The 16116-nt window shown below is 53.1% G+C and overlaps 1 protein-coding gene across 1 annotated transcript in view; it reads right to left on the bottom strand.

Annotated features, from left to right (window-relative positions):
* ERGIC1 (endoplasmic reticulum-golgi intermediate compartment 1) overlaps positions 1–16116 on the bottom strand; it is a 108916-nt gene that overhangs the window by 12643 nt on the left and 80157 nt on the right. The window contains exons 6-9 of the mRNA XM_060094937.1: positions 12563–12667; positions 7668–7728; positions 3394–3494; positions 763–885 (exon numbers count right to left, since the gene is read on the bottom strand). Coding sequence (XP_059950920.1) covers positions 763–885; positions 3394–3494; positions 7668–7728; positions 12563–12667 — 390 coding nt within the window. The remainder of the gene's footprint in view (positions 1–762; positions 886–3393; positions 3495–7667; positions 7729–12562; positions 12668–16116) is intronic.

A 16116-nucleotide genomic window follows, 5' to 3' on the forward strand; every position in this document is an offset into this window, starting at 1 on the left:
AGAGTCCTAATACAGACCTAGTCAGAGCAGGAAATGAAAGAGCCAAGACTGGACACCTAATTCTGAATCATTATTAAAAGTATGAAGAGGTAGAAAAGCAATTTCTAAATCTAAGAGGGAGGGAAAATCACCTCATCTCTTCCACCTTCACTGACTCTGGCTTACCGAATTTCTCCAGGCCTCTTGGTTGGAGCAGGGCACTGTGACCTGGCTGTTATGACCCCAAGGACATTTTCAATGGGAAGCCAGGATAGTACTTGATAGAAATAGTCAGCATCAAAGAAAACTGACATCAGCTTGAAGCTGCGTCACAGAAGATTGCACTTGGTAGAGACAAGGCAAAAAAGAAAAAAGAGAACAGGCAGGAAGGAAAGAAAGAAAAAACCTGACAGTATCAGCAGCTAGAGTTAGAAAATAAACATGGAAAAAAATGAGTGAAATCTTCACTGTAAAACTTACACAGAAAAGGATAAGCCCTGCTAAGAATAACTTCCATAAAAATAAAAAACTGGAGAAAATCAGGAACATCTAACTGAGCCATATAAAGATGGAATTGCTTAAGGAACGATTGAGTGGCATTCCCATCTGGAAAAGAGTTTCTTGATGAAGTGCCATCGATATTGATGTGCTTCTGATGACATTTCTAAACATCCTAGAAGTCCCAGCCTTGTGTGGACAGGCTGAGCCCCTAGCCCTGTGGGCTGCATCCTGCTTCTTGGAGAACCGGTTGGGATGCTCACAGCAGGCACCCCGCCCACTCACCGTGGTGATGAACCTGTACAGAGGCTGCCGTCTCTCCGTGTACTTGACCGTGATGGGGCTTAGGTCATAGCGGAACCAGATGGCGGGGATGATGCGGCCAGTGTGGCTGTAGGCGACGTACTCCTGGGGTGGAAGAAGAGCGAACAGGGGTTGGAGATGTGAGACTCAGGCTCAAACCCTGCCGCATGGGGGATGGGGGGGATGGGGGGCAGAGGGTCCCCAGAAACCCACAAGAACGGGCTCTTCTCCCTCCCTCCCCCTGCAGAGCCAGGCTCCACGGACCCCTCCTCTCACACCCTTCCCCCCAGTAACTCTGCCGTCAGCATCTGGATGGCCACCATTCACTGGGAGCATTTTGGACCCTTTGGGCTGCTTGGAAATGGACTGCATGACCTTGGAAGCAGCACCAGAATCAAAATAGGAGAGCAGGGCTGTCAAAGGACAAGTGTGAGTGGGCTCAGTTTGAGTAAAGGCCTATTTCTCCCTTCAACTCCTGGGCCATGCAGAATCCATTTGTTTATTCAGTGATAGTTCACTGAGCACCTCTCCTGTGTGCTGGCCCCTTGCTGGTTGCTGGGGACCCTGAGGGGAGTACGCCCTGCCCCATCCCCAGAGGGACCCACAGTCTGGAGAAGGAGGCATGTAAAAAAATATGTGCAATACTGCAGCACCATGAACGAATGGTGCCTGGACAGCTTGGCAAGGAGGGGACAGTCCTCATGACATCCTGAGGGGTGTGTGTGTGCGTGTGTGTGAGAGAGAGAGATGTGGGGAGTAAGCATCTTCAAAGAAGGAACACACAGAATTGGAAAGTCAGAGGGCACAGCCCCACCACAAGCCTTCCTCAGAAGGCACTGGCCAGGACTCCAAGGATGCCAAGGGGCTGAATTAACAGTGCATCCACTTCAGGATGCTGAACACCTCTCGGTTAGTCTCATTTGTCCTCAGCAACTGGAGACCAGACTTTAGCTCCAACCCCAAATGCTAAGGCCCAAGCCCTGCAGCTTCTTTAAGGACAGCCCTGAAACTTGCCTCCTCTGTTGGATTGCCACTGGCCCCGATGGGCGCAGCCTCACGCGCTCACAGTGCAGGCCAGGGCTGAGGCCGCAGAGAGAGCTGAGCAAGCTGTCCTGGCTGCTGGGCCTTTGCCAAAGCCTCAAGGGAAGGAGCCTTGGGCAAAACAAGATCAGCTTTCCCCAGGGAGAGCTCATGGGGCAGGGTGACTGTCTGGGTCACAGCCCAGAGCTCAGGGACAGAGGAAAATAATAAAAAATAGCAGCAGTAGGTACCATTTGCCAAAGCCTTCTTTGTAGGTTCGGTGGTTTTAAAAACACTGCCTCATCTGACACCGACCTTATGAGGTGGCCACCATCCCCGTTTTACAAATGAGTAAACTGAGGCACAGAGCGGTTATGTGACTTGTCCCAGGTGACAGAGCTAGTGAGTGACCGAGCCAGGTTTGAAACGGAAGTTTGCTCCACAGCCCACACTCTTTCTGTTCACACTGCCTCCACTTTCTCCCATTTGTCAGATGCTGTCAGCACTTGAGGGTTCCAGTGAGATGCCCTCCAAGAAACAGGACCCCTCTGCCTCGGAGAGTGACACCAGAGCATCAGTGCAGGTGGAACAGAGTAGAGGGACCCCAAGTCACCCAGGAGAGAGTAGCTCCCGGCCTGGCAGGCTCAGAGGCCCCTGGTTCAGACTGAACAGGTGATGTGATCAAGAGACCAGGTTTTGGAGCTGGAGGAGAAGCTGGTTCTAATCCCCATTCAGCCATGTTAGAGCTCCAGGACCACCTCTCAGTGCCTCAGTGGCCAAATCTGTAAAATGGGGACAATAATAGTCCCAATGTCAGAGCTGTCTTGATGACTGAAAAAGATGATGGAGGTAGAGAGCTTAGCATAATGTGCAGCCCATGGTAAGTAATCCATAAATGATAGCTACTACTCTTACTATTATTATTATTAGAGCCAAACAATATATCACCTTAAGGGGTCTGGGCAGTCCTGGAACAGAAAAAGGAGAGTCCTAGTGTAAAGGGGTCTATTGGGGGTGCCTCAACCAATGGGCTTCAAGCATTCATGTCCCATGGCAGGGTCATTTCCAGGGAGACTGAGGCTGTCTTGGCTTGAAACCACTGTCTGTCACCCCATTCTGCTGGCTCTGACTGTGCTTTGCTTCCCACCAAGGCCTGCCTGCATCTCCGTGAATTTGAGTATTGAGGTCCTGGGACATACCTGTTAACCAACAGCCATCTGGTGTAATTCCAGAGCCTAATGATTCTGGATAACGAGCTTGTGCCCCACGAGCCAGAGCATCTGTCGTGTGCTAACCAGTCAGGGTCCCGTGCCTGAATGATCAGGGCCAGATACAGGGCGGTGGAGATGTCTGCAAGCCCTAGACCTTTGGGACAGGCCACCTGCCTGCTCTTTCTCCAACAGATCACACCCTATGTCCCGGTTCGATTTCTTCCCCTTGACTCTGAGACTGGCCTCCCATCTTTACCCAGGGTAGATCACCCCTCCAGGAAAGGCCCGTTGAAGGGAATCAGAGGAGATCGCGCCCAGACACTTGTCACCGCGGCTCTCAGCCAGCAGAGGGCGCGATTGCACGCAGCTGCCACCCATGTACCTTGTTGGCCACCGTGTACTGATAAGAGTACCGCTGCTTGCCACTCTTGTCCTCGTAAACCGTTGGCACGATCTTCAAGATGTAGTCGTGGGAGGCGAGGGCTGCGGGAAGGACACAGCAGCATGAGGCAGGGGGACGGGTACTGCCCGGCCGGCAGCTCGTTTCAACCCTAAACCTGCTTGCCATTGCGGGGTGTGGGGAGGTTCTCAGTCTGCACAGTTTCACCACCAAACGACCCCTCTTCATTTCTCCCTTTGGGCACCAGGAATTGAAAGACTCCATCGGTCAGGATCTTTACTCCTGCACTGTACATAATGGTAAATTCTAGTAACAACCCTAATGTCCATCAACAGGGCAGCTGCTGAGGAGGGGGTGAGGAAGAGTTCACTCTCCAAGGGGGTATCATTAAGTGCAAAGAAATAAGTTAGGGACCAGGGTGAATAACATGTTTCCATGTATTGGGGGCAGGGAAGACTCACTCCTCTACCTGCGTGAAGAATTTTCTGAAAAGATTCCCAAGAAACTATTAGCGGCTTTAGCCTCTGGTGGGGGGCGGGATAGGAGGCAGGATTTGATAAAGGTCACATTTTGTTGTGCACCCTCTCATCCTGTTTGAATATTGTTACTTTTGGAAAAAACTGGGTTCAAGTTTTAAAAAAGAGTCCACCAACCAGAAAAACTGCACCTATCTATAATGACTGATTAATTTCTTTCCCCATTTTCAATTAATGGGAGATTAGTTCTTCCTGCACCTGGTCCTGTCATATTCCACTGTAACTCTTACCCCTTCCCCACTGGATGGGGGAGGCTGCGGAGGGCAGGGACTGAGCCTTACTCATCTCTGTGTCCCTAGAACCCTGCGCAAGGCCTGGTACGAAGTGGACAGTGGCAAATGCCTATTGAATGAATGAATGAATGGATGGAGGGCTGACTGGACAGAGGCATGAATAGAAGAACAGATGAATCAGCTTCTGATAAGCATGAGGTAACCGGAATCAAACACTAGGCTGATAGAATGCTGGCCCAAAGCTGCTAAATAGCATCCCGGGAAAGGTGATATTCCCTTGGGCCTTCTGGGATGCTGGGAGAAGCTCTCAGACCCCTCTACTGTTGCCCTCTAGAATCTCGGGTCAGGGACCACGCAGCTAAACAACATAGAAATTCAGGCTTGTGGGCTCTAATCCTGGTCTCCTGGCTGACTCAGTCCTGAGCCCTTGGACTCATCTTCTGTGAAAGGGTAGGGGATGTAGATGGTGTTCACAGCCTCTTCCTGCCAACACTGTGTCTTGGTAAGGAAAGGGCGGTGTTTCTTGAACCCTCTTGAGACCTGACTCCTCTAAACACCTGGGAAAAGTCCTGCAGCCTCAGGGCTAAGCCCATGAAGACCCCAGCATCCCTCTGCTCAACCCCGCCGGTACTCAGATTTCAGGAGCACTAGGGCCACCCAGGATTTAAAAGGCAGACACCCGGGCCTCACCCCAAGAGTTCTGTTCAGTGGGTGTGGGGTGGGGCTCAGAATCTGCATTTTAAGCCAGGAGCACAGAGACCACACTTGAAATACGGAGTTCCAAATGCCCATGGCCCTGCGTTAAAAACCTGAAGGAACGAGAGAGTGAATGCCTTATGAAAATCACACCTGTAGTAGTTCTGTTCAAATTTATAAAACACACAGATGATTGTAAAGAAAAAATATCCCCACAAAGCCACCTTCCACAGAAAATTGGAGATTCGCATTCTCATGTATACACTGCTAGGCTTCTATTCATACTTATATTTCTATTTCCCTACACATAAATATAAAACTGGATCGTACTGAACCTTCTTCTGAGAACTGAACACCACGGACACTGTTTCGGGTCTAAGATACAGCGTGAGGTCTACAGCAGTGGTTTTATCCATCGCCATATCCCCTAGCACAGAGCCTGGCACACAGCAGGTGCTCAATAGCTGCTTGCTGCCTGAACACCAGTGAGGTTCGGACACATCACAGTCACTGCACTCATCCCCCAGCAAGGCCATGCACAGTGTGCTCAACCAGGCCCCTGGGACCAGACACTGACGCTGTGGCTCATTTTCACTCTTATAAACAATTACCTAAATGACCATTATTTTCCTAAATCCTTGCACACTCTCTTATTTGTTCCCTTAGCTTACTCTCCTCTAAGTAGAATTGATGACTCAAAGGCAATGACCAGTTTTAAGGCCTTTGGTACAACAGAGTCACTGCCAGTATCTTCAAACAGAGTGGTCTGTGCTAGGAAGAAAAACAGGTGTGTTGCTAGGCGTGGGGGTTACTGTACAAAAGGTGGTCAGGGAGGGTCTCTCTGAGGTGGTGGCATTTGAGCTGAGACCTGAATGACAAGAAGCAGCCCCCCATGGGGGACCTGGGAGCAGAGGGACAAGCGGCGGGGACGGGGTGGGGTGGGGGGTACCAGGCTTGAGAGCTGAGGAAATGAGAGCCCGCTCTACCCCGGCTGTCTGGTGCATCTCATGCATCTCTCTTTCCACTGAAGCCAGCCTGAGATGGCTTTCGTCAGTAGCCCGGGAGCAGGAAAGGTTTTCTGCCCACACCCTCCATCAGCTTGCACACCCTGGGGCCTTCCTAGCTTGATCTTCTTCCCATATCAGGCAGCTGAGAGGTCCAGGCTAACTGCAAGCAGGTGGGGACAGGCCCCTTGGGACAACACGCTGCCCTCACACAGAACCACGATGAACACCCCACCATAAGAAGAATCGTCTCCCTCCAGTATAATCAGACACCTGCGTGAAAACCAGGGGGCGCAGTTACACACTGACACACTGCAGGAAGCAGCATGAGTGGGTACGGACCCAGCTGGGAAGCAATACGGTAAATGTAAAGCAAGTCTTGTAAATATCAGAGGTGTTACTGCAATGGTGAAAAGGTAGAAACCACAGACATTTTCCATGAAAAGACAGTGCCTTAAAGCACAGCAGAGCTGCTAGATGGGCAACCGTGCCTCCATTACCAGTGGAAAAACTGTACACGAATTGTGGTTATGATATAACACCAGGCACAAAAATCAGAAGGTAAGCTGCTTGGAAAAAATGACTTCTGCTCATGGGCAAGGATTCCCAGGGACACGGAGAAATGAGAAGCTTGATTTGTTGGGGCAGGTCATGGAGGATAGTTCTCTTTTGCTTGGATTATCCCAATTCCATTCCATGCTTAGACTGGTAGAGAGTACAGGCACACCTCGTTTCATTGCTTCACTTTATTGCCCGTCAAAGACACTGTGGGTTTTTTGTTGTTTTTTTTTTTTTACAAATTGAAGGTTTGTGGTAACCCTGTGTTGTCAGATGATGGTTAGCATTTTTTAGCAATAAAGTATTTTTAAATTAAGGTATTTACATTGTTTTTAAAGACAATGCTACTGCACACTAAATAGACTTCAGTGTAGTATAAACATAAATTTCCTATGTACTGGAAAACCAAAAAATTCATGTGATTTGTTTTATTGCAATATTCACTGAGGTGGCCTGGAACTGATCCCATAATGTCTCCGAGGTCTGCCTGTGAATATGTATTTTAAGAAATGATTAAGGACATATGGGTGAAAAGGTGAGCTCAGGTGAGGAAATAAGAAAAGTCTTGGTAACCTGTCCTACAGGACCCAGTGGGTGGATCCGCTTGAGCAGACAGACCTCCCAGGCCCATTCTGTGCAAGGCCCCACGTGCGTCTGCACAGGTGTGTAGGTATGTGTGCTCTTCTGCAGGTCTGTAAAGACGTGGCCTGCTCTTGAATCTGGGCCAAGGTGCCAGGGAGCCCAGAGGGGAGGAGGCTCAGGGAGGGGCCATCCGTGGGTGGGAGGGGCTGAAGCAGGAGGAGGGGGTGGGGTGGGGGGCAGCCCAGGTGGCCAGATCTGGCTGAGCCACCCACAGCCCTGTTCTCACGGTGCCACTTGGGGCCAGGATGAATTCTGGCTCGGTCACCACTCCCTGTGGGATCTAGGGTGATTATCTCAACTGACCACAATTCTGTGGCAGTAACGAAAATAATAATGATAACATCCAGTATTCATGGAGCAGTGATGATGTGCCTAGGCCTGCCATGACAAGTCATTTTTCTTCCCTTCTCTGTGAGACGGGGATAATTCCACTTCCTCACAGGCTAGCTGTGGGAATGAAGCATTAGCAGGTTGGCTTACAGTGAGGGCTCGGCAAACGTTCCCTCCCTCTCCACCCCGCTCCCTCCCTGCTGCACTGGGAATCTTGGGGCAGAAAGCTGTTCCCAGTGTGGGTACAGGGTACATACGGTTGGAGGTGAGTCTGTCTGCTCCCCCGAGAGCGTTGAAAGCTCCGTGGACGTTCTGGACCTGTGGAGAAGCACAGTGAGGGACTGACCCCAGGATACTACCACCTCTAGGCTTGGTCCTGGCTGTGGGAGAATGGCCAGGTGCAACCTGGTCTAGGGACCTTACCCGTGTGTAAAACAGGGATCCCGCATGGTCTGTCTCGTAGAGACGTCGTGGGGAGCAAGGTACAGACGCGGCAGAGGCCTGACACATGGTAGGCACTAGTTTGCTTCCCGTCTTGAGCACTTACTATGAGACACTCAGTCCTGGGTACTTAGCGTCATCTCATTTAATGCCCCTAGTGATGGACCATGGGCCCACTTTACAGAAGAGCAAACCAAAGCTTGGAAAAGCACCAAAATTTGTCCAGCATCTCACAACTGGTAAGTGGCTGAACTGAACTCTGATTTCAGGTCTGTCTGACCTCAAGCCTACATGGAATGGCTCTTTCCATTAAGGCACACAGAAAACTCAAGCAAAGGTAGAGCTGGGTCTCAGCATGCTCCTCCTGAAAGAGGACCCAGGGCTGTTGGCCTCCGACCCTGTCTGCTGTGGGGAACATACAGCAGTTGTGAAGACACTCCTCCTCATGGCAGCCGGCCCAGCTGTGTCCCCCTGGCAGGGGCTGAAGGCCACGTCCCACCTCTCCTCTGAGGACAACGGGAAACCAGGTCAGCCTCAAGGAGAATCTAAAGCAGGACAAAGTATGCCCGATACATGGAGCATGTCATCATGGGCATGGTTAACAGGGGCTGCTGGGGTAGGCATCCTGGAGGGCTTCCTGGGGGAAGTAACACTGACACCAAGATTTGTAGGAACGTGGGAAGTTAATCACGCCAGTAGCTCATGCAAACACATGAGTCTGGAGACTGAGAAACAGAGCCTGTGGAGCCCTAGAGAGGAAGGGGGTTAGGAGTGGAAAGGGAAGAGGTCAGAGAGGTAGGAGGGGACAGGCTCCTGCAGCGAGGGCCGCTCCAGGAACAGTGGGTGACCTGACCCTGATCCTGGTCTCAGGTCGCTGATGTTTATCGAGCACTTAACAGAACTGCGCACTCTTAAGAAGCTCAGAGGAAAGCTTGTCCATTGCTCCCTCGGGATTGACTATCTGAAGGCTTGGTTTCTAACCCAAGAGGACAGTGGCTGTAGAGGCAAGAGGGCTAGAATAGTCCCTCACATCGCTGCATGTCAGGGTTTTATCTGACATTCATTTGTATGATTATCTGATTCATTTCTGTCCTCCCCTCTAGACTATACAATACTTCACGTGGGCAGGGACCACGCTCATCCTCACCGATATGTGCAAGACCTGGCACATAGTAGGTGCTCAATAATTACCTGTTGAATGGATGATGGATGGACAGATAAATCCTCAGCTAAGTGTTCTACATCTTTAAAAAATCCTATTTCCGCCATAAGGGCCAAGCAGAAGGCTATCACTGTCCTGTTCTATGGCAGCAGATGGCAATGCAAGGCTGCCCTGCTCTTCCTCTCTTCTCCTCCTGTCCCCTGGCCTTGGATGTAGCCCTTTCCTCACCTCCCTACCTGCAGCCTTGCCTCACGGCCGGTCTTCCACATGGCAGGTGGGTGCTCTTTCTATGACACCCACCTGCCTGGGTCAGCCCCCACCTTCTTTTTTTTTTTTTTTTTTTTGCGGTACGCGGGCCTCTCACTGCTGTGGCCTCTCCCGTTGCGGAGCACAGGCTCCGGACGCGCAGGCCCAGCGGCCACGGCTCACGGGCGCAGCCGCTCCGCAGCATGTGGGATCCCCCCGGACCGGGGCACGAACCCGCGTCCCCTGCATCGGCAGGCAGACTCCCAACCACTGCGCCACCAGGGAAGCCCCAGCCCCCACCTTCTTAAACCTATCGTGGGTCTCTCGCTCCACCTAAAACTCTGCTCCCCCCCCCCGCCAGATGGACTCTGCTGAGCCCTCTCTGCTGACTCTGATGAGCCTCTGGCATCTCATGTACAGAACATCATTCTGATGGTCATGGACACTTGCTGATCCATTTTTTCTGAAAGTGACCTTGAGGGTCTTTTCTATGAAAATGACTGGTTGGATGTGCGAGAGTGGGTCCTCTAGGAGAGGGGTGATATGCAAGACTTCCCTGTCCTGTGCTTGGCCAAAGTCTTCTCACCCTTTAGCGCGTGGCTTAGATGTCACCTCCTCAGGGAAGCCCTCCCTGACCTCCCAGGCTTGGGGGTACCCCGCCCCCACCTCCACATCACTGTCCCGAATCCTATGCTTCTCTTGTCCCTTGGAACTATGTTTATTTACATTTAATCTCTTCTTCCCTTGAGGGCAAGAATCCTGTATAGTTTATCCACCGCTGTTACCCCAGAGCCTTGCACAGAGCCTGGCGGAGAGCAGAAATTTTGAGGGGGTCTGATGAATCCATGAACCTATGAGGCACAGTCAAAGAAGACCCGGGGCCAGACACACCTGGTTTTCAAGCTATATGACTCTGGGCAAGTTACTGAACTTCTCTGACCCTGTTTCTTCCTCAGGTAAAATAAATGCCACCCAGCATCCTTCAGGGAGTTCTTGTGAGGGTTAAACAAAGGGTCATCTAAACACTGCTCTCTAGGTGAGAAAGTGCAGGCTTCAGTGCAGGCTGAAGAGGTCGAAAGTTCCCATGAGGAAGGATTGTGCATTTGGTGGTGCTGCCAGTGAGTTGCACGGCCCTGGGTCGTGACTCTGGTCTCAGTCTCCCCATGTGCACACTGGGGTTCACAGTGCCTACCTCCCCGGCTATGTCGAGGATCTGCTGAGCTGGTGGGTTGCAAAGGCAACTGGGGTGCTGCCCAGTGCTCATATATAGAGGGCCCTCGGCCCTCCACCTGCCTGTGGCTTGTCAGCTCCCGTCCCACTGGGGTGGTGAGCACCCCACGTCTGTCTCTCCCATGGCCGTGTGAGCCCCTGTGGGCCGGCAGCATCTTACCCTGCAGGGCCTGGTGCAGAATGAGAGCACAGAGGACAACTACAATGGCCATAGCTCATTTCACTGACCGGTTACTCTGTGCCAGGCAATTGTGCTAAGAGCTTCACGTGCATTAATTCATTTTATCTTCACTACAATTCTATGAGGCAGGTACAATTGTTGTCCCCATTTTACAGATGAGATAACTGAGGCTTAGCAAGACTAAATAATTTCTCCAATGTCAGACAACTAGTAAGTGGTGGAGCCAGGATTTGAACCCAGCAAGGCAGGCTGGGGAACGTCCACACAGCAGTCCCTTGGATGGAGAGATGGGAGGTGTGCATGTGAAGCCTGTGTGAATTCACCTGCAGGAAGTGAGTCCACAGTCCCAGGGCAGGCCATGCTTCACTGAGTGTGTAGACAGCAAGTCTGGCCCAGGGAGACTGGGCCTTCTCTGTTCCCAAGCACCGTCTCCCGGAGGAAATTCTCTGGGGCCTCCAGAAAGGCTGGGAAGGCGATGACCAGGCCACTCGGGCTGGGCAAAGGTGCCCCGGGAAGGAAGCACAAGCAACACGAAGGGAGAAAGGAGTGAGAGAGGGCACGGGAGGCGGTCCCCGTGGTGTGGCCCGAAGCCAGACTCTGATTCAGACCCAGGCTCTGCACCAGGCTTTACCCTCTCGGTGCCTCAGTTTCCTCATCTGAAAAATGGAGACAATATATAGTATCTACCTCTGGGGCTGCTGAGAGGATAAAAGAGGATCGTGCTTGTGAAGTAAGCTGCTCAGCACGCACAAAGCATTCAACCAGCATCAGCATTCCTGCTGCACGTGGACGTATGCAGCATGTACGGGGGGCGGGGGTGGGTGGGGGTGGAGCAGTGCAGGTATGTGTGTGCCTCTGGGTCTGAGTGTGAGATGTCCCAGCCGGGTGGGTCTGTGTGTATCTCTGGGTGGTGTGTGTGTGTGTGTGTGTGTGTGTGTGTGTGTGTGTGTCTCCAGTGGGTGGTCTTAGGGAGCATGTATGAGCACACGTATGTCAGGGCACACTTTTCGGTGTGTGTCTCATGATTGTGTGCATGAGTCTGAGCAGACGTGTGTGCACACGGTGTCGGAACAGTGCGTATGCGTGTGCCTGCGAAGGCCCCGTGCACAGCTCACTGTGCCTGGAGGGCACCCACCCAGCAACCTCAACCAGGAAACAGGATTCTCATCAAGCCAGGCTTGGGGTCAGGAGCCGGGTCGCAATGCCAGCACCACAGCTACAGCGGTTACTTCCCCTTCTGAGCCTCGATTCCCTCTGTCACGCAGGGTGTGGCAGAGTTCCCCTTCAGCACTGTGCTGCGGGGGGTGGAGGAGAGATGGAACATCACAGCTGCCCTGCCCGCAGCTGGCAGAGATCAGGCGGTCAGCGTCTGCTGCCACGGGGAGGAAACTGTCGGGCCGGGCCTACTGGACGTGGCCCTCTCCATCAAAATCACAACAAGGAGTCTCGGGACACTTCCTTCACGCCTATTCAACGGACATGGGCGCTGACGTTACAGCGGACAGGGCACTGGACTCGAGGCAGACGCCTGCTGGGGGGCCCTGGACAAATGGCTTCTCTGGGCCCAGCTCCAGGTCTGTAAGATGCGGTGCCGCCTCCTGCCTCATGAAGCTGCCCTGGCAGAGGAAGCACGAGCACTTAGTACTTTGCCCGTGAAAGCCAGGCCCCTCCCCCAGGCCCCGGTCTCAAGCCGAGGTTCCAAGTTGAGTGCAGCGTTGATGACACGGCGGCCGCACGCTCAGAAGTAAGGCAGAGGGGTTGTTTGATGGAGCAGAGGTCGAAGGGCATGACCCCCCTGGAGGGCATCTCTCTATGTCCAGGGAGAACAGAAGGCTCTGGTGATGCAGCCCCTGGATGCCCACCTCCAGCCACCCCGTCTGTGCCCCTCTCACCTGCAGCGTGTCCCCAAAGGAGAGCTTGTGGATGACGTGGGTCATGTCCGGGTTCTGTGGCTGGGCTGTGGCACTGTGTGTGGACACGTGGAAGTTGCCTGGGACCTGGGGGAGACATGGAAAGTTTAGGAGTTGGGTCGGCTGCCCCAGAGGGTGGGGTGCAGGGCTTCAGCCTGGGGTCAGGCAGATCTGGATTTGCATCCCAGCTTGGCCACTTCCCAGCAGTGGAACTTGGCAGGAGCCTCTGGTTCCTCGTCTGTGGAAAGGGGGTGACAACAGCAGCTACCCGAGAGGCCTGCTGGGGCTGTGGGTGGGAGGGCGCATGCGAAGGACCCAGCTGGGTGCCTGGCACAAGACCGCGGCGCGAAAACGCAGCTGCCCACCATCAGCTTCCTGGCTGTTTCCCCGCCCCGGGGGGTCGGGGAAGGACCCTTAGGCCTGCAGACTAACGAAGCTTCCTTGAACTCCAAATCAACACCAGCACCCACCCAAACCTGCCCCATCACCCTAGACTGGGGGTTCCATGAAGGCAAGACCACAGCAGTCCACTTTCCTCCCTGGGTCTCCAGGCTGTGCAGAGCGCAGCCAGTGAGAGTTACTGAATGGATGTCTACTCAGTGAACGGCGCTGATGAGGCCTCCACGGAGTCTCCGGGGGCCTCTCTCCTCCCAGCTGCTCAGACCAACCCTTGGTGTCGTCCTGGCCCCGTCTGACGTCCCACCCATCAGGAAATGCTGTCACCTCCACCCTCAAGACGCCCAGAATCTGAGCCCTCAAGCCTCTACTGCCTCCCTAGACCAGACAAGGCGGCGGCCTCCCCACTGGCTCCGGGCTTCTGCCCTTGGGGTCCCCAGGCCTTTCCCCAACAGTAGCCAGAGGGGGCCTTTTGAACCCAATGTTTGATCCCGTCACCCCTCTGCCCAGGACCCTCCAAGGCTTCCCTTCTCTTGAGTTGAAGCCACATCCTCACGTCCTCTTCTGCTTCCTCCCTCTAGCCACGCCGGCCTCCTGCTGCGCCGGCAAACAGTGCCAGTGTGGTCCTCGGGCCTTTGTGCCTGCGCCCCCTTCCTGGAACCCTTTTCCACATGGCTCTCCCTCAGGCCTCTGCTCTAGGACCCCACTGACCCCCACATCCCCCAAGCCCCTTACGCCACTAAAGCACTCAGCGTCACCCACCATCTTATCCTCATCTTGTTCTCATCTGTGTTCTCCCACGAGAATATAAGCTCCACGCTGGCAGGGTTTTTGTCTGATTTGATGCTGTATTCCCCAGGCTCTGGCACAGAGCAGGTGCTTAATAAATATGTATGGGATGAATGAAAGAATGAGTAAATGACATTAATCCTTAAAACAGCACTTTTGGCTTTGACACCTGATAATTCCCATTTTACAGAAAAGGAAACTGAGGCTCAGAGCAGTGAAGAAACTTGCTACGGTCACCTGTCAAAACCGCGGCCATCGGACTTCCCTGGTGGCGCAGTGGTTAAGAATCCTCCTGCCAACGCAGGGGACACGGGTTCGAGCCCTGCTCCAGGAAGATCCCACATGCCACGGAGCAACTAAGCCCCTGTGCCACAACTACTGAGCCTGCGCTCTACAGCCTGCGAGCCACAACTACTGAGCCCGTGTGCCACAACTACTAAAGCCCGCGCGCCTAGAGCCCGTGCTCCACGGCAAGAGAAGTCACCGCAATGACAAGCCCATGCACCACAACGAAGACCCAACGCAGCCAAAAATAAATGAAAAAAAAAAAAAACCCAAAAAACACCCCACGGCCATTGACCTCAGCGGCCCTGGGCTGATGGCCATGTGGAGCCAGCCTTTCAGGAGGTGCAAAGCTTGGGAGATGATCCAGACGAAAGCCTGGCCTTGGACGAGCCCCCTGCCTGCTGTGACAGACTTGGAACAGAAAATGAGACTGCATGACCTACACTGGACCAGAGGGATGCAAAGACTGGGGGAGCCACGGGGGAGGGCCCCCAACGCAGCTGTGGGTGTTCTCAGGGGGAAGAACACCCTGTGCTAAGGCTCTGAAGATGAGTCTGCGTCACTCAGGAATAAGGGGAAAGGCATTTGGGCAGAGGGAACGGCATGAACAAGTATGGAGATCAGAAACTGCCCAGTTGGTGGGCATGTGTAAGAAACTAGAAGAGTTTGGTATTACTGAACCCCGAATAAAAGAGAGGCCTGGGGGAGTGGCCACAGCAGGAAACAAAGAGGCATTAAGAGGGAGGTGGGGCTGTTTAGCAAAGGCCCCAAACACCACACTGAAAAACTCAGGGTTTATTTTATTCCAACTCAACAAAAGTTTAACGAGCTGCACTAGAGAAAGGAATGAGGTTTACGGCTTAGCATCCGCTTATTTTGTAAGCACGCCTGTCTCCAACACGGAGTTGTGGGTTTCCTGCAGGAATATTAATGTCTTCACTAGGGCCTAAGCTTTGGACTGACGTGAGAGGTACCAGGCTAACAGGGCACGGCCCAGGCTCAGCGAGCTCACAGTCAAGTGTGTCATGGGCTGCTTGGAGGAGGGGGCAGCCTGCTGGGTCTGGCTGGGGTGAATAGAAACAACAGCTCGGCAAGATCTCCCTGGAGGGATAGCACTGCCCGCTTCAGGGGCCCAATTACCCGTGGTAGAGTAGCAGGTGAGGGCCACATGCGGCTTCCAGTCCGTCCTCTCTTCCTAGCTGTGGGACCTTGGGCAAGGTCATTAACCACTCTGTGCCTCAGTTTCCCCATCAAGAAAATGGGGATAATAACCAAAAAAGGTTATGGGAGGATTAAATGAGGTGAATACAAAGCCGATGGCAGGTGTTATTGGGTTGGGTTTACAGGATGAACATGTTTGAGCCAAGAGCCAAGAACCCTCCCAGAAGAGGGAACAAGCACGTACATGGGCAGGGTGTGGGGAAAACCCTACTGTACTCTAAAAATACTTTAAGCTTCATTTTGACTTATATAAATAATACCTGGATATATTTTCACTATTAAAAATCCATGTGATAGGGCTTCCCTGGTGGCGCAGTGGTTGAGAGTCCACCTGCCAATACAGGGGATGTGGGTTCGTGCCCCGGTCTGGGAGGATCCCACATACCGCGGAGTGGCTGGGCCCGTGGGCCATGGCCGCTGGTCCTGTGCGTCCGGAGCCTGTGCTCCGCAACAGTGAGAGGCCCGCATACCGCAAAAAAAAAAAAAAAAAAAAAATCCATGTGATAAAGTCAGAACTAAAGTCCCCATTGCCTACCGCCCCCAGAAGTAAGAAACAAATAGCATCCGGTGTGCATCCTTCAGAGTTTTTCTATGCAGTGACATGGGGCCTCCCGTGGACAGGGCCGTGGGCAGAGTTCAGAACTGGGTTTGGAGTCTGGGCCTCACGCTCCCAGAGTTAGGTGAGTCAAGGAGGCTGGCGCCCGCACATCTGCCACCCGCTGCTGCCCCTTGAGGCTGTGACTCAGTGACCCACTCCCCCTCGGCGCGGAATCCATCCCAGGTGGCTGACTCACGCCAGCACACGCTGGGCTGAAGAAAGCAAAGACGACGCTTTTAGAGCTGTG

Source organism: Mesoplodon densirostris, chromosome 3 (genome assembly GCF_025265405.1).
Source record: "Mesoplodon densirostris isolate mMesDen1 chromosome 3, mMesDen1 primary haplotype, whole genome shotgun sequence".
Classification (NCBI taxonomy): domain Eukaryota; kingdom Metazoa; phylum Chordata; class Mammalia; order Artiodactyla; family Ziphiidae; genus Mesoplodon; species Mesoplodon densirostris.